General features: G+C 37.2%; 1 protein-coding gene across 1 annotated transcript in view; it reads right to left on the reverse strand.

Moving 5' to 3' along the window:
• Window positions 1-1,312: 1,312 nt before the first annotated feature.
• LOC140172442 (uncharacterized) overlaps window positions 1,313-19,671 on the reverse strand; it is an 82,910-nt gene continuing 64,551 nt past the window's right edge. Inside the window, exon 13 of the mRNA XM_072195590.1 lies at window positions 1,313-5,615. Within this exon, the coding sequence (XP_072051691.1) occupies window positions 5,560-5,615 (56 nt within the window). The 3' untranslated portion in view covers window positions 1,313-5,559. The remainder of the gene's footprint in view (window positions 5,616-19,671) is intronic.

The following is a 19,671-nucleotide window of genomic DNA, read 5'->3' on the forward strand; positions in this document are numbered from 1 at the left end:
GTGTGTGTGTGTGTTTGGTCATAGACCATTTGTGCCAGTGATGCCACTCAGTATTTTTGTTTTAGAAGCCTGAAAAAAAAAATATACATGTAGAAAATGCTTGTAAAAATGGGAATTTCCCTCTACTTGTGTACAAAAAACTGTTCCCAGAACTCGGGCATTATTCCTAATGGTTTACCAAAAACCAAGGTGTTAAATGCATTTTTTTTAATAATGATTATTAATATTTATTTTGAATCAAGATTTGTGGTAGAATATGTCCACATATTCATGATCATACCAGTTGCAAGTAGGCGAGATTTGAAATTTACAATTTATTTAGGAAAACTAAAGACTGATTTCCTATCGGTATATTTTGGAGAATATTATTAGACCTAGCCGTGTATTGCCGGATATAAACTAGTGTTATTTCAATGCATTGGAATAGGAATTGAATTGAATTTGATTTTGGCCATTTTTCATTTCAATTCAATTGAATCGAAATGTTTGTTTCTTTTCATTTCAATTCAATGCATTGAATTGAAATGTTTTTATTCTTTCATTTCAATTCAATGCATTGAATCGAAATGTGTTTTTTGTTCATTTCGATTCAATGAATTGAATCGAAAATGCATACAACATGTATTTCGATTCTGCCAATTCACCTTTCTCCCTAAACTGCTTTTAGCCAAATGCCCGGTAAAATGTATCAGTGTTGGTAATAAGAATTGAATTTGAACATGAATTGAATTCAAATGCTATGAATTGGAATTGAAATTGGTTAGCAGTTATTAATTTCAATGCATTAAATTGGAATTGAATCAACATGATTTAAACCAGAGAAGAATTGAATTGAAATTGCATCAAAATGATTTTATAAAATAAGAATTGAATCTGAATTGAATTGAAATTCATTTTCTGAATCGAAATAACACTAGATATAACATGACATTTAAATGTTATTAAAAGGTTTTGTATAACGTTTTTAGAACATTTCTGTGTTTGTTGGGTTACCAGCTACCAGCTGTGTCTTTTGATCACTTTGCTACACACTTTTGGAAATGTATAGCAATTTTATGCCATAGACTTATAAAGTGATGTGTGCAAATGTAACAAAAATCAAGTAGTGTAAGCTGATAATGCTACGCAAAAACATATCTAATGTCCAACGCTGCTCTCGTCTCATGGAACATGGACAAGAACCAGCTGTTAAAACTTGGAAAGTGGTATCATCGACATACAATCATGTATATGGGTAGGGAATCTGTTAATTCCTGGGGACTCAAGCGATTAATTAATCTTAAGACACAAATAGAAAGATAACAAACTACCATTGTTCTGTATCTCACCCCGGCTTTATTATACTCCTGAGATAAGGGACCGTTCAAACACTTGTAAGGGGGGCCTGATGCAAAAAAATTTTATCGCGAAAATTTTTCGGGGCCCCCATTAACAGACCTCAAAAATTTCAGGGCTCCCCCTTTTTGACATGAAAATTATGGGTCAACCCCATAGAAAAGCATATAAACTTAATTTTTCCTGGAAAATTTGTGGTCATTTTTTTCAGGGCCCCCCTTTAGGAGGGTCAAACATTTTCAGGGCCCCCCGTTTTGCATCAGGGCCCCCTTTAAAAGTGTTTGTGAACAGTCCCTAACTCCAGTCACAACATTTCAGAAATTTGAATTGAAATACTTAAGCTAATTAATGTAAACATGTACCATTACAACAATCAGTTGTCCCAGTTCACCTAAATTTGGCAATTTCATAAACTTACACAAAACATTCATATGAAATAATTTACTAAATGAACAAAACCATTCTTTAACACAGCACATTAAGGAAAAAAATTAGTTACCTTAACTTCATGACAATAACTAGAGACATAATTGTAAATTTGTACAGTCTTTTTTTCACATACCAAGAGTTACTTCTGAGCTGTGGTTAAATTGTAAATTATATAATAATTTCACGTGAGTAGTAATATGTTCTATCTAGATGTTCTCAAACAACCTCAAATTATAGCACCACATTATTAATGTAGTTGTTTTCTTTATTTCTCATGATAATTCCAAATTTTAGCTTTAATTCAGTACAAATGTCTTATGTCTAATATGAAACAAAAACTTTATGGCACTGTTGATGTAAATTTCCAAAATTTACTAACCAATAACTTAATTTAAATAGCTTATTAATGAGTTATGAATTATTAAAATGCAAATGAACTTTGAGAGGAACAAAATGTCAACCGAGTAATGTTTAAACAAAATTATAAAGTTACCGGTAGTACCATAACTAATTACCTGTGTTATGTTCCTTTGATATAGCTCTTTATTTCTCAAATAAGTTTACAAGGTGATTCTCCCAATACTAAGTATTGTAATGTTACAGCAATTCAACTTATTATACAAATTCAGTTTCACATTTGTTAAAATTTTACATGATTAATATTTTTAACAAAAAGCTTTCAATGTTTAGTTTTAATCCTGGTTTTAAATACCATCTGGTCTTTTAATACAAAAAAAGATTCAAATAGCATTATCCTGTTATCAATTTCTACAAAATGACATTTCCCAAAACACATAATCACAAAGACAAAACAGGTAGGACATACAAACTACAACAGAGCTCCACACAAAGTGCACAGATACCTTCGGAACTAAACCATGCTTCGAGCATTTTCGAAATGCTGCATGACCCATCTTAAAACCCATTCCAAGACCTGTCAATGATGCCAGTTTCCCTTTTAAAGAGAATTTTATCTTGCCTCAGTAGCGACCCTGTCTCTGAACAGTTCTATACTTTGTTTCAAGTTTGGTACTGGCATCAGTGCTTTTACAAGGTAGCACCACTACAGCCAACTGGCATACCAGTGGCACTGCCAACAAACCGCTCCTGTACGTGTGTTTACATGTATGCTCTGCCTGCTTAGGTTTCCACGACAGATTTGATACTATGTCCAGCGACATACGCACCCACGTCAATACCAATCTTAAGATCACAAGGCTTCAAGATGAAACAAAGTATAAACTGATAAATGTACATTTTAATGCAGACTAGACACCAGAAGTCAGCAACACATCCAATTACATAAAACGCAACTTGCTTATTGTCTAGAGCTATTCCAGTTGAAATCCATTACACCGGTATGGAAGACATGACCATCCCCTCCAACACAAGGGATGCCGTGAATTTCAAATGTATGGAAGATTAAGGTCATGTCTGCCACAGGGGGTGTACTGGATTTCAACTAGAATAGCCTAATATACACTCTTGTGTGTGTTTTATGTCAAAACAACATGTGCATCAAAATGAGTATATTTGTTGTATTTCATTTTTCATTTCAGTTAATTTGACACTTTGTGTGCGTGTTGCTGTTGAAACAGAATTTGGATGCCACATTTGTCTGCTGTGAGCAATAATAAGCCGATACAGAGTCAAAGAGGAACAATACTAATCATTTGTACAAAAGTTGCAGCAGTGAAACACACACATAAACATAGAGGATGGTGGCCAGGCTTGGTTAATTGCAGCAACAGCAAATATCACAAGCAAACAGGCAACACTGCCTGTTTGAAATTTAACGCTGGACACAATTCTGAGGTGCATTTTGGCTCTTAGTATAGCACCCATACAGGAAAAATGGCACAAAATTTCCCAGTGCACTATGTTACAATTTGGGTTCACAAGTAGATAGAACAAAATGAAGTTTCACCGCTGGGGATCAAAACCCTGGACTCTAGATTATGACATTTACATAAACATTCAATATTGAAGCTGTGGCCATGTGCAAAAAAGAGTGAAAAGACTTAACATTGGTGTGCACTATAACGCCCCCATGGATTGAGACTAGAACAATATTGCTTGATAACGTAAAAATACTTTTGAATGACGATATACGTCAACATTTAGTCAATCTTGGCTTCCCCCACCACCTCTGCAAACACATAGAGGACTATATACGGCCCACATTCCCAGGCCTTGTTCCGACTTGTGTGTGACAATATTAGAAGAATGTGGCAAAACCCAAGACTGTAAAAATATGATGCTGATGATGGTGAACATAGTCCTCTACCATAAAGAGAGCAGCTTCAAATTAATTTTCAAATTAATTTTCAACGACACCTGTTGCACAAAGTCTCTTCGGTATGTGTGCATCTTTGAGACATTTCTAGGGTTCTAGGTTTATGTGAGCTACCTTTTTCAGGCCAAAGTGTAAAATATCCTAAGTGTTGTTTTCAATAAAAGGTAAGCATCTAATTATGTATTCCATTTCTTTATGTATGTCATTTCAGTATTCATCGAGATGTCATAAGGTGTGTTAGGCTTTATCACTAGGTCTGGAGAAAGAATTGGGGAGGGATTTGTGGATTTAAAAAATGTGGATTTTTCTTTCTTTGTTCTTTCAAATGTTTGATATTTTAAGGCACCTTTTATTTTGAACAGAAAATGTACTTTTTTGCAAGGTTTTGGGAGGTTGCTTATTATTGGTATATAATGACAATGACAGCCACCTTCAACCATTATTATTAGTAAATAAATAAACAAAAGATGATCAGCATTTTTTTACCATTTTACAAAAGTGTAGCTCACACTCTTGCAAGCAATTCTTGCAACAACCAATACAATATGGAGTTACCAATTTACCCGGGCAATTTACTATCCATAAAAGATTCATATTCTACTGAATCAAAACTTACTTCTGGCAAATTTCAATACAAAACTAATCGAATCTTCCACCTCTATAAGCCACATTCAAGGACAAATCTGGATAAATTTCCGATTTTGAGAGCTCTGTAAGTCTCTTGAAATCAAAAGCTTCCATTTGGAATAAATAAATCACTGTAGAAGAAATCACGGTGTCATTCACTCACCTCTGCATTGCTTTCAGCGGCACATATAAAACATGAAGGATCCACGGTGAACCCTAAACTGTCTGTGGCTAGGATAACCGAACATTTTCACCCAAATCATGGGTACAATGACCGAATAGTCACACATTGTCCTCTGAAAACATTGGCTTCTACGGGACAGTAAACTAAAATTGTATGGCCAATGTCGCAAATTCACCCAATTTATTTTGCTTAACCATTTGTTTCTAAGGGACAGGAAACAGACAAAAGTTGCGCTTAACATCCTCAAAAGTCACCCAATTGGGCTATCAAAATGCAGATACAGCAACTCTGACTGTGGCACAAGGCTTACGAGTGGATTGACACTAAGCCTCTGGACTTTCATTCCTCGTGAAGATAGCTTGTTTGCTGTTAACTACAAGGGCTTGACATTAGATTTGGGGGTAAGGATGATGACTTTCACAAGTTACTAATAATGTGATCACATCCTTAGGCAAGAGTTCTTTTTCCATTTCTTCCTCCTATGCCACTTTCACTGTATATTTCACGTTCCTCAACACAATGACCAAAACGAATTGAAGAACCACTAAGTATTGCTTCACTCAATACTCTAATTCTATAACTTTGTACACAATAATGTCTTACTCTACATACATAGACCTGTACAGCTGATTATTTTCATATATTTTAGTACACTTTTCTTTTATACCTATCTATCTCACTTGTAGCATCAGGCATCTTCTGCTGCAGCGTCATCTTCAAACTTGGGACGTATCTGGATGTCATCTGAAGACAAAAAATAAAAGCAAAATCAAGAGAAAAATTAAAATAATTTGCTTGAATAAAAACTGCAGTTTTCATACTTCCTTGAGGCAGTGGCAATAGTACATGCTCCAGCAGGCACAGTATTAAATGGGAAACACAGTGACCTAATGGTTAGGTCGCGAGCTTCATAAGGCCGAGTAAAAAAACAAACATGTTTCTCGTCCGCGCCCTCCTCATTTTTTGAAGATTTTTCAAATTTCTTTTTATTTTGTAAACTTTCAGTTATAACTTGTAGAAAAGATGTTTCAGAAGTTGAAACTTATTTTACGGTTTTGTAAATGCATAATACATCATTTAAGAAGAGTTTTGTGATCACTATACCTCTCAAAACAATAAAATAAAAAGGGCCTCCTCCTTTTTCTCAGATATCAATCTGTATGTCGAATACCAAACATGGTGCCAAATATACAGTTATTTAGCGTCGTTTTCAAATAAAAAATAAAAAATAAAAAGCCCCTCATTCTCCAATTTTTAAAAACCCGGACGAGAAACATGTTTTTATTTTTACTTGGCCTAATCAAAAGGTTGTGGGTTGGAGCCCCACCATGGCCAGTGTGCTGCATCCTTGAAATAATAATTCAACACATTCATTTCAGAAACATCACATATTCAAAAATTGCTACCAAACCTTCCTACATATTTCTCCCTACTTAAATACCTGTAGCCAGAAACAGGTGGGTCAGTTGCCACATAAGGTTACTCTGTACAGGTCAATGAACTGTGACTGATGTGGTTGTGCTCATTCAAGTAACATATATGTACCAAGGATATACAAAACCTTCTGGTGGATTTGCCAACATATGACATTTCATTAACACTGACAGAGCCTATAGAAAGATGACACTGAATTGTACTGAACAACATTCCCTGCTACAGGGCCGTAGCAAGCGGGGCAGCCGGGGATGCCATTGGCCGCCCCACTTTTTGAAAAATTTGTTATGTTTTTCTTTATATCTTTATTTCAATTTGGTCATATATTTGTATTTTGGCCACCCCACATTTGTCATGGCCGCCCCACATTTTACAACCTTGCTACGGCCCTGCCCTGCTATAGACTTTTAGAGGTTTCTCCAGGCCCAAAGCCAGTACTTTTGTGCAGGTGCGTACCACAGCAGCTGAAAGGAGTATCCCATCATGTATTGCAGTATATCTGCTTGCTCCATAGCAAATGTTACAAAATATAATAAAACTAGAGATAATTTGCGCTCACAGAGCGCAGACAATCGCCAGGCATGTAACCCTTTAATGATCTTTTGATCTGACCTTTAACCTTAATGTTTAACAGGTCACGAGGTTTGTTGTCATCAAAATTGAGCCTCGTACCCATTGCAGATGTCCAAAAATGCATTTCTAAAATTTGACCTCTGCATGACCTTTGACCTGATCCCTGCAAAATGTTCCCCTGGTCATGAGATCTGTTATCACTGAGTTTGAGCCCCATACCCCTTACAGATGTCCAGAAAAAGAAAGTATAAGATTTGACCCCAGATAACCTTTTTAACCTGACCCCTGCAAAGTGTTCCAATATATTCCCTGGTCATCAAGTTTGTTGTCACAGAGTGTGAGTCCTGCATTACCCTTACAGATGTACAGAAAATGCATTTCTAAAATATGACCTCTGCTGACCTTTGACCTGACCCCTGTAAAATGTTCCCCTGGTCATGATATTTGTTGTTAACGAGTTTGAGCCCCATATCCCTTATGGATGTCGAGATAATGCAATTGTAAGATTTTACCCCTTAATGACCTTTGACCCCAATTCTTTGTACAACTTTTAGACACTGGCTAAAGGCGATGCAGGTATGCAAGTGACGTCATTGTATTTTGTAATTTGTGGAAGAAGAAGCATTTTTAGTGAAAATCACATTTTGGCCATAATGACCTTTGGATGACCTTTGACCTCGAGTTGGTCATGTAACATTTGTGCCCCTACCCAATGGTCCTTGTGACCAAATATGGTTACATTGGCCTAAAGCATATGGCTACAATGGCTCGTTAAAAGTTTGACAGAAGAAAGAAAGAAAGAACTAGAGCAACTGTGCCCTTTGCAAGGGCACGAGGTAAGTTAGGCGGATGAATGTGATGATTTGATCAAGCAACAACACTGTGCTGAATAGTATTAATTTTAATAAGATTGTTTCATTAATTGCCATTTTAATAAACCTTAATCGTGGAAAGCTGGCATTTTGAAAACTTGACCTTTGACCTCTGTATGACCCCCTTAATGACTTTAAATGAATTTTAAAATATTTAAAACATGTTAAGAATGTCATAAGGATCATTGCATTTAAATTTCAGCTCAATTGAAGCATTTTGAAAACTTGACCTTTGACCCCTTTATTGCCCCTTAATGACCTTAAATGAATTTTAAAATATTTTCAACATGTTTAGAATGTCATAAGGATCATTGCATTCAAATTTTAGCTCAATTGGAACATTTTGGAACACTTGACCTTTGACCCCTTTATGACCCCTTAATGACCTTAAATGAATTTTAAAATATTTTTATGTTTAGAATGTCATAAGGATCATTGCATTGAAATTTCAGCTCAATTGGAGCATTTTTAAAAACTTGACCTTTGACCCCTTTATGACCCCTTAATGACCTTATATGAATTTCAAAATATTTTTTAAATGTTTCAAATGTCATAAGGATCATTGCATTTAAATTTCAGCTCAATTGGAGCATTTTGAAAAACTTGACCTTTGACCCATTTATGGGCCCCTTAATGACCTTAAATAAATTTTAAAATATTTGAAACATGTTTAGAATGTCATAAGGATCATTGCATTTAAATTTCAGCTCAATTGGAGCATTTTCGGTTAAAATGACCTTTTTTTTTTTCTGTGACCCCTTGGATGACCTCTGACGTTAAACAACCCATAACTTTTGTAGCCAGCTACCCAATACTGCTTGTGACCGAATTTGGTCGAAATCCGATCAAGGCTGTGGAAGTAGTAGCCAATTGTGAGAAGAAGAAGAAAGAAAGAAAGAAAGAAAGAAATGGCAAGAAAGAAATAAGTTAGGCTGCACGCCTAACTTAAAGAAAGAAAGAAAGAAAGAAAGAAGAACTGACCAAAAACAGAACACTCGCAAATTGGAAATTTGCGATTGTAACAAGTGCCGCTTATATATTGAGAGCTATTGATAGATTCACAATACTCTATGGGTGATATTTTTTCAAAAAGTCTAAGCTTCCCTGTTTTAAGAGAGTAATTGAAAGTTGAAGTGTGGGATTTTGTGTATATTTTCTATGGCACAATCAGTTCTATAATGGTACCACAAAGCATAATGGGATATTCCCTTCATCAGTTGCTGTGGGTGCGTACACCCAAAATGTGGACCTTTATTACAGAGGGGTGGGGCAGGATTTTATTAAATCCAAAATATTGCCCTTTCATGACTAGAATTATGTGGTTCTCGTCATATTAAAGGTGTGTAAATAACAGAGGTTTGTAAAAACAAATAATATGCAAATAAGCTCATTAACTGATTAAAAAAATATTCAATATTCAAATTTTGTGTCTTTTATATAAATTTTGTATGTTGATTTGAATGAAATAAAATGATGATGTATGTATGTAGGCAAAACATGCAAATAAGTTCATTAATATTCATAAATATGCAAATAACATGACACAAAACTATACAACACATCAGGCCACCATATCCTATCACCATACTAAGTTAATCAGTTATTGCGTTGGAGCTGCACAGTGGATTAATGAATTTGCTTCCGCCTGGACAGCCAAACAAAGAAACAAACAACCAGGCAGGCAACCATTTGGATGATAACATAAGCCCCACACATGTGTGGGGCCAAAAATAAAAAAATGCATTTGAAAAGTCATTATTTTAAACCCATCATTTTAGAGTCTTTTCTGAACATTTTCACTCAAAGAAAGTGGACCTTTAGATGGCAATTCTGTCTTACAAATTTGTACCTTTAGAACACACACAGGGCTACATCAATATACATATGTAGGGGTGCCCGGGGGGGCACTCAACACAAATGACCATACGGGTATGCTCCCCGAAAGACCCCCCTTTTTGGATTTCGCAGCTCTGAAAGACCCCCTATATTTGACCAAAATAGAGCTCCGAAAGACCCTTGATTTTGACAATTTCAGCTCTGAAAGGTTTTTTCAGGCGATTTTCAACCAGAAAGCCAAGAAAGACCCTTGATTTGGACTGTTCGCAGCTCCAAAAGTCCCCATTTTACTTGTTCGCAGCTCCAAAAGACCCCTTTTTATCAGTACGCCGTCAGCTCCCAAAGACCCACCCCCTCAAAATTCTGGGGGAGCATACCCACCAAAATTTTTCGATGTGCGCCCCCCCCGGGGGGTGCCTCCCCGCCCCATAACCCCTTTGTAGCGATGGCTCTGCATCCACGAAGATAATTCAAACAGGATATCAATCGCAGCATGTGCAGAGATTTATACCTGTATACACAAGACCCATTTTTGGGGCGCCCTCTACGGAGGCGTCCCACAATATTGGCATGTACTTGTGAGTAGCTTCTAATTTCAGTCTTACTAGATTTACTCCGCAATTGTTGTGCTATTTTGCTAAAATTATGCCCTTGCTCAGAAATAAATCCACAATATGCTTGGATTTTATTTTATTATTGTTTTCTGTTATGCACAGGATAAAATGGTGTGCGTATATTCTTTGTTTAAAAGACAAAATTAATGGATTTGTAAAAACACCAAATAAATCGAGACCTTTGACCTTTGTAACCACTTTGACCTTTGTAACCAGTTTACCGCCTCTTAGAACCCGATGAGACGGTGACCAACACTATGGATTACCATAGCCTCATCTGAATGGCATAGTCCAATAAGCTCAAATAAACAATCATAGTGCAAAATTTGACCTAACTTGCAGAGTATGAGTTTTTGTACCCAAAGTTTCAAAGTCAGGCATCTTATCAAGATCAAGATAGTGATAGTGACATAACAATTAACACGCTTATCTTACCAAGGTCTTATCTATCTGCATGGGGTAATTGGAAATTATGGTGTAGCCTATTTGTTTTAAGGATGAAACAACTGGCTCATTTTGCATGGAAATTAGAACAAATTACTATACAAGCTGTATCAAAAAGTTTGGTACCCAGCAGTTTTGATAGTAATTGAAAAGCCTGGTTCTTCCAAATGCAATATCGGGTTCCCCTTAAAATGATAAAATGATCAGACCATAAATCTTTTGTGACTGTTTATGACATTAATCAACAAATTATGCGGATCCTAGATGTGTCGAGGATGTTATGTTTATGAACAAAACGTTACGTTTGTATTTTCAACATTGTTAATCATTGCTACGTGTATGTTAACAAATGAAAGTTCTGTAATTATTTTAATTCTTCAATGCTAAGTTAGTAAGTATTCTTTTGGATATCATCAAATTGTAAATCTCTAGTCAGATTTTCAGTGTGTTAACAACTATGTATTTTTTTCAAAGATGTTACGTTCATGTACAAAACATTAACGTTCTTATCTTGTAAACATTGTATACCCATATAGCTACTTTTGAAGAATGAATGTTCTGTAATTGTCTTTTATCCTTCATCTCTATTAGATTTTCAGTGTATTAGCAAGTAGATGATGTATATGTATCACAGACGTTATGATGTATATGTATCACAGACGTTATACATTCATAAAAACTTTTCTTTTGGTCAACATAGGGGTAGATCCTCTTCTATACTATCCATCATATACCCCCCTGCATAACGAAATCAACAATATTCAATATCCAAAGCAATATCATCACTACAATATGCCCCAAAATTGAACTCCCCCCCCGCTCCTTAACGCACGTAATTGCACGACGGCTTCATTCCAGATTCAATTTATTTCATCCAAAAGCGGTCCTGTGATACACCTTCCCCAATCAAACACATTTGTCTTGCATTTGATCATCTTCTACTCTTCCCTAGAAAAAATCATTATGATACCAAATCCCCGGGACCAAATCTAAACACCATGCCATGGAATTCACCATATCACGTCCAAGCTCACATAATTTGGGCGCCCCATTCCTTTTTTAAAGGAATTTTTATTATATTACAGTATCATGGTTATCTTTCAAATCACATCACTGATCCTGATCCTAACCTCTATATCCCAATTTCCTCTTGAAACATTTCTTATTAGCCAACTTCTGAACTTTATTTAAGGCTCCAGCTTAGACTTTGCCTACATCACAAGCAAACAGGTTCAGCCCCATTACTAAAACATTTACCTCACAAGAAAAAAAGTTGAAACTTCTACACAGATTGATTTAACAAAAGCTATTTTCTAAACAAAATGTCAGGTTTTGGCTTTTCCCCAAACTAATCCCAACATCACGCCACATTTATGGAAGGAAAATATGTCACCATGGTCACATGATCACAGAGCTTCAATCCTCTTTATTTTCATCAATAAATGTATCTTTTCAATAATAAAGATCAAGGCTACAATTAGGCCCTAGATAGTCTCCCCATCTGGCTTTGAGGTTTAGGTATATCCGATCCATCCGTTACAATTTCATTGAAGCATTCCATCTACCTGGTAAAACCACTAGATACGCCTCCCCCAATCCCTAGAATCTTTGACATATGAAGATACATGATGGATATGAGATGATTCCTCGCATTATTAGGTTTAGGTTAACAGCATCTTTATCCTGTAATGCCATTTGGCTTTCATCCCATAACTACTTTATTCACAAAACATCACGCCACCGAACGTGATGGTGTTCAAAGTGTACTAGCCTAGATAAGTTCATCAGTTTCCTCAGTCAAGTGGTGAAGACACTGTGGTACTGGTAAGTCCCTTAACCCAAGAAAGTAATCCTGCACCTCTCATCCTGCAAAAAGTTCAGTTGTTGCCAATTTTTCTTTAAAAAAAGGTTCTTCTGCCAAAATACCATGCACATGAGATGACATATGCGACCTGCTCCCACAAAATAAGCATAAAGTCGCAAGTTGGTGGTTTTGAGACCTTTCCAATTGTCAAATTGTTGTTCTTTGCTTTAAGTTGAAGACACCTGTATAGTCAGTAGCATGTCCTTTATGAATGGGTCATGTACTTTATCTGTATTCAATTCTGTCCCCATTGACATACAAACCACTGTAAAGAACATCAACTGAACAGTCCGAACTCCCAACTTGCAACTCTAAGCTCATTGCATGGGCGCAGGTTACATATTATTTAGATAAACAAGAGGCAAATGCTTAGGTACTTCAGGGCCAGAACCAGGATTTATTTGGGGGGGGGGCTGATTTTGAAAAAGTTTTCAAAATTTGGACCTTTTTGGGCTGGGGGACAGATTTTGAAAAAGCAGACTTTTTTTCTTCAAAATTTGGGTCAAAAAAGTGACTTTTGGGGCAACAGTGAATACCATATTTAAATGCCCGGGTGCTGCATTTTTCCAAAAGGGGCATTTATTAGAAGTGAATTTTCAGTTAAAAAGCTTCAAAATTGGAGGTGAACATGGGCTTCAGAAGAATCACTCACTTTCAGGTTCAAATTCAAGATGGCGGCAGGCACTGAACTGCGTGGAGCTGGCACTACTTTCGGGCATTGTTTTTTTGGAATTTATGTTATCAAGATCAACCAAGTAGGCAGGTCCTGAAGACAGACAGAAACCAAGCTTTACAACCCAATACACCCAACTTCAGCCTTTAATTTTGGCACTCTTCCCAACCCAAGTCAAATTGGCACTGTGCCCCAAGTTTATATTGACACTATTATTATTTAAGTATTTTAATAAAGTTTCATTCATTCGTTCATTCATTCACAAAATGGATTGCTTCCTGTGATTGGTAACCAGCCAAACCAAAAAGTCCTTTGGTAGTTTTTTATCACAGCTCACTGACACCACCTACACATCATGGGTCTCTGTCAATATTGACCCAAATACCCAAATGAACAAATTCTACCACATGCTGCTTGACCTTTGGCAATGAACTTGTGAAAAGGGCTCAAACCCATCACTGTAAAACCTAGCAGTGTAGTGCCCCTCCCGACATATCATTGCTCTACAACTGACAGACCCCCCCCCCTTTAAGCATTGTTTGGCCCAATGCTACATGCCAGTTGGACTACCAAATATGAAACTTCCAGCTTATATCCCCGGCAATACTGTATAAGTGGAAATTTTCGCGAGGGTTTTATTTTCGCGAATTTCGCGATTAGAGCTCCAACCGCGAAAATAACACCTTGCGAATATATGCAATAATGTATTACAAGTATAGGGAGGACTTTGCAAACGCTTGAAAATAACATTCGCGAAAATGTGTCTCTCACTACAAATCGCGAAAATAACTGTACGCGAAAATTACCACTTATACAGTATTCTGCTGCAAAGATTATAATGAACTCAACTATTATTAAAATTCCACAGTATTTTATACCCAAAGCATAAATATACAGCAACAACACTCGACCAGGTAAATTTTGAAATCATGTTCAAGCTAAATGTCTACATTTCAAAGTTTTTGATCCAACTGTCAATTTTGGTCATTTTAGATTCAAAGATTTTTTTAGGTAGAAATAGGCCACTCGTGGAATACCTATTACTTGTTGGACTTAAATTAGAATTTCCAGTCCAGCTTTAGAGATGTAACTTTCCCAAAAAGTTTTCACTTTTCATATGTAGATATCTGTATGGCCTGATCCTCAAATAGTTATTGGAGTGCATCGACCAGATAATATTCTAAAAAGAAATCACCAACTTCAGTGCACAACAAAAATACTATTTGTCACTTCTGCTATCGCAAGTGTCAAGTTGAATGGATTTAAAAAACAACAAATATGTGCAGTCATTTCGTTACAGCTGAGCTCACAACCAGGCCCCCGTTATTCGCTGTAATTTTCTTCAGCGTTCATTACTCCTCCAGCATGAACTCCATATGTGACGCGATCAAGCAAAATCAGTCGGAACTTGGCAATATTGATTTTAAGATATAGCCAAACCATAGACCCTAGAGTCTATGGCCAAACAAAGCGAATATTTCCTTTTGTTTCCTCTTGTTTTGGAAACACTTTAATTGCTAATATCTTTGGAACTGGTTGTCCAATTTCAATGGGTTTTTCTGCAAAAGCAGCTTTGTAAATGCTATTTAGTAGCCTATAAGAATCTGAAAATTTAATATTTCCGAGTTCCGACTGATTCTGCTTGATCGCATCACATATAATCATTTTATAGGGTCTGTGCTATTAGCTTGTTGTTCTTATAATAGTCATATTATTATTTACACAGTATTACACAATGCTTTATTTTGTTGTTGCATTAACAGAAAGTGTGTTTCACTGATTTTCAGAACCAGGGGAACTTCTTGTTGAAAACTACCCCTGCTTCACATCTTATGCCCCCGTCAGACTTTCCTGCCGGCAGGGCGTTTCAACCAATGACAAGCCTTGATTGTGCCCGTTTGTCTGCAATGCAAGTGGCAGGGTAGTATGAAACCAGCATTTGTCACATAAACCTAGAGCAAATGCAGAGCAAAAATGATATCAAGTTATGCTGATCTGAAGATGATTACAATATAACAATCTGGGGCAATTTGCAACAAAAGGTTGCCCTGGTCATGGTGAAGATTTCCATGGAAACCAGGGGGTATTCGCAGGCTGAGCAGGGGTGAAATTGCCTCCTGTCTCCTGCTAATTTTGAACCCTGTCTTCTCCAATCCATTACCCCGGGTGTTCACTCTGCATTGAAACGTGCAACACAGGACTGTTCTGTAAGTTTCAAACATCCACCTCATTTTATGTAATTACTCCCCCCCCCCCCCTTGTATTTAATTCATGCATAAACATGGGAAATTTTGATGAAGAATATACCTTTTATTTGGTATTTCATTCAAGGATTTTTTTATCTAATATTAACCCTATTTTTGGCATTTCAAAGGAGCATTTTTAAACCGTTTCACAAGAGTATATCCACTGACTGGACATGCTGAAGGCTAGAACTAGCCCCGTTCTCAAACCATGACGCCTCTCGAACAGGGAGCAAGAAGCGAGCATTGGAAAATCTTTAGATCATCATACAGGTATCAGAGTACAGCACAGAAGCCTATGCTAGCTCAAGGCCTGAAAATGTACCCCCTTTTCCTTGGATTTCAGAATGATCATGGCTGCATACACATGTGGGTGAAAACCCCAGGCCCCGTTGTAGGACCCAGAGTACCCATGAAGTGCATAGGACCACATCTGTGATAAGAGCAAGCCCCTGCCAAAATAGCCCTTTCATCTTCTGTGTCAACTTCTTTATAACAAATGAGTTCCATGTCTTTCATGACAGACAGTCTGACACTTCATGTAGTTTTAGCAGGTGGAAGAATTTAAAATAATTAAACCTTTGCATTTCCTTTCTAGAGTCTATGATTTAAACCTACAGCTCCTTGCTCCATAACCATGATAACCAGCTAACAAGTCAGGTGCATCAATCGCAACATTATCATTTATCGGTATGAATTTAAGTGTAAATAGATCCATTAAACATCTCATGTCGTGTGCGGTATCATTTGATATCCACGAGATGTGATCTGATAGTAACCTTTCAGCTCACCTTAACGTGATACCTGCTGTCTGTCAATCTTAATGCTTGACGTGCTGGCCATAGGCTTCAAGTTCAACACATAAAGATTTGAGATAAATTCTCAAAATAATCAAGAGCTATCTCAAGAACCAGCGAACCAATAATGGGCTTGTTTGTACTCATTTTGATGCATTTTTTATGTCTATTCCAAATACGGTCATGAAAATATACAATTCTGAAATTGTTCAATTTAAAAGAAAATTTGTAACATGTCGTCTGCAGTCGACATCAGTGTGGAGAGAATTCATAATATTGACATAATATTATTTCCAAATTTAACATTTAACTATGGAAAACTAAATGAAATTATAGGGTCTGAACACAGACACTAGAAGTAGAAGGAAGGTCTATGATAGTGAAACAAGAAAGTATTTCAAAGTAGTGACAGAAATCTCTGAATTCTAAAATTAATCTCTGTCCTTACTGAGCCTAGAATTTGTTTCCACCAGAGAAGACTGCAAAAAACAATGGGTGGGAATATTACTAGATTTGCTACACTATGAGTGCAAAGTATCAAGAGCGCTTTCAAACAGCATCCTGTAAAAACACGGCTTTGTTCAAGTTTCAGAAGATATGCTCAAAATCTTTGCTGTCTGGTGGGGAGGGAGGAAGACCTACGGTTTGAACAGATTCTTCCATAGAAGTTCAGTACTGGCCGAAGCCCAAAACAAGAATAAGGTCACACAATGGGCTTTTCCAGAAAATAAGTGCACACTCCTACTTTTCAATAAAGGAAATATCTGGATTTCAAAGTTTGCTTTTTGAAAATGACCACAATTCCAGAAGCCAATGTTACTGGAAAAGGCTTACAGAAATACAATTAAATGAATGAAAAATCATGGAAATGTCCAAAATGAGCTCTCAAATTAAGGATTTCAGATACATTAAATAACCACCTGTCTTTCAATGTTTACGATTAATAGCTCTGAAGCTATAGACGTTTTTGTAACGGCTGCGTTACTTTTGTGAAGTCTTTAACAGGGATGAAAACAAGCACTGATATAATTTCCTGAAATAGCTTTAACATTGTGTATTTCCCTATATTTGTAAAGGTCCAAGCAAAATTTCCTGAAATCAGGAAATTTCCTGAAGATTTACATCCTTGCTTTAAGTAGGCTGTGGAGTAGCACTGGCTTCTGTGCTGTACTCTGATACCTGGATACGCTTGGTGCTTCCTCCGCTCGCTATTCGAGAGGCGTCGCGGTTTGTGGAACGGGGCTAGTTCTACTGTGGAGCAAAGCGAGGATAAGAATGTGACATTTCCTGTAGCAAAGTTAACTACAAAAAGTGACAACATTGCAAAGTAAAGAGTATGTACTGGGCTTTAGAGAGGCGTGGCACAACACTCTACCATGCATCAGTGGCTTTCCTAAGGTGACGACACAAATTAAGATACCACTCAATTGTTCAATTACGATTTCTACATCAGCTGCTGAGAAAAGGACATGAAAACCCGACTGAAATTTGGTATCTGATTGAAAATATCCTGCATATCATCAGCGCACGAGTCAGATTTTAATGTCCAGAACGTGGTCAGACATGAAAATGAGGCAGTGGGGAGATGACAGGCTCGCCACACAGCCTCCTGTCCTCCTCCCATGAAAATGTGCACATTTAAAAATATCAAAATCATAACCAACATGGCTTAATTCCTTGAATTCTACGTGACTCACCGAGGAATGACAAGAAGCAAGCATGAAGTGCTCTGCCCATAAAAAAAATGTACAATTTACCCAACTCTCTATCAAGAATGATTTGTTCTCTTCAACAATTCTATTGCTCACTTTGTTGTGAATGATTAGGCAGCAAACATGATTGACAAACAAGCTTTTCCTGTCAGATTTCACCCAAATGTAGCAATATTTCAAACAATTTCTTATGTATTTTGTTAATTTAGGATGCAAAATATCCCTCCAAATAGCCAAATTTTCTCTCCAAATATGAACATTTCTGTTGGGACACCAAATAAATAGATTTATAAATAATTATTGCACAGCCCCTAAGCTGCTGACTGACTGTCTCAAGAAAATAACAGAAATCTTATCAACTTTCAAAAATACAATCCAAGATATTTTGGCCAGCTTCAGATAAATAAATGGATGCAACCTCCAATTCCTATCTAAACCCTAACGCTTATTTCAGGGTTTGAAGACTAAAATGAAATTGATGCTTTTTCTAGTGAAGTAGTGCATTCAGTCTTGGCTTGTATTCAGCTTTGGCATTGGTCTTGAGGGCAAAAACTTTGCTTGGCCTTAGCTTGAAGATCAATGTCTGGCAAAAGGTTTTTCAACTTCAAAGCCAATTTTTGTGTTTTCTAAAATTTATGTAAATTTCTTGGGAACACAAAATCAATCACACATTTGTGCCTTGAGGGTCAAAGCCTTAGCCTTGGCCTTGGCCCGGATATATGTCTGGAGGGTCATAGCCTTGGCCTTGCTTGGCCTGGATCTGTAGGGAGGGTCAAAGCCTTGACATTGGCCTTCATGGTCAGTGCCTTGGCCTAGTATAGCAGAGCCTTTGGTACAATACCAAACTGAGTATATCTCACTAGACTTGAGCCCAGGTCCAAATTTAGGGTTAGGGTTTATGGTTGGGGTAGGGCAGTCTTGTAATGAGACTAGTAGAGTTGCACCCCTAATCCCTCCAAGCCTTTGCACATAAGCAGTAGAATGTAAAATTGCTACCGAAATGTTTGCAGGTCTTCATCCGGGGTTTTCATCCAAAGCCCTTGTTATTTGAACATTTAACATACATCATAACAGACAGAAGGGTATTAATATTTCATACTTTATATGTTTGTTTTCCTCTTTGTGACAAGGATCATCATTCAGGTTAAATTGAGCATGGATAATGTTCTTATTTACAAGTTCACTAGCATGTTACACCCTACAAATCAATGTTAATGCCACCTGCTAGATAACATTCACTTAATAGTTCCCTTGCCTGCCTGCATGCCTTTAACTGACTGACTGACTGAAGCTGCGTTCACATTGTCGGACGTACGTCCGGTGAAACTTGGTCGGCGAAAGTTGCTTGGAGTAGTGGTACGCCCAGCCATGATTAGCAGCAGTGTGAATGATGGTCAGCGTAAGTTCCGCCAGGTGTACGTCCGACGATTTACACCGGACAAAAGTCAGGAGTAGCGAGCTAGGTGTATAAATCTCCGCCAGGCGTATGTTGCAATGTGACGCTGCTACGTACGCCTGACACCCGGTGTAAGTTTCCCCTTTTTTGGTCGGAACTAAGAAAATACATTTCGTGTGGTTTATAAAGGTCTCTGAAACACCGGAAATGGTAGCCGATGTTTGCGCCGACCAGAAGTGAATGCTTGGTGGAACTGGTCTGTGTAGTGCTAGGAGTAAGCTAGGTGTGGACACGCAAGTAGGAGTAGGGAAAATATTTGTGAAATTTTTATCAATGTTTGCG

This window comes from Amphiura filiformis, chromosome 16, assembly GCF_039555335.1.
Source record: "Amphiura filiformis chromosome 16, Afil_fr2py, whole genome shotgun sequence".
Lineage (NCBI taxonomy): Eukaryota > Metazoa > Echinodermata > Ophiuroidea > Amphilepidida > Amphiuridae > Amphiura > Amphiura filiformis.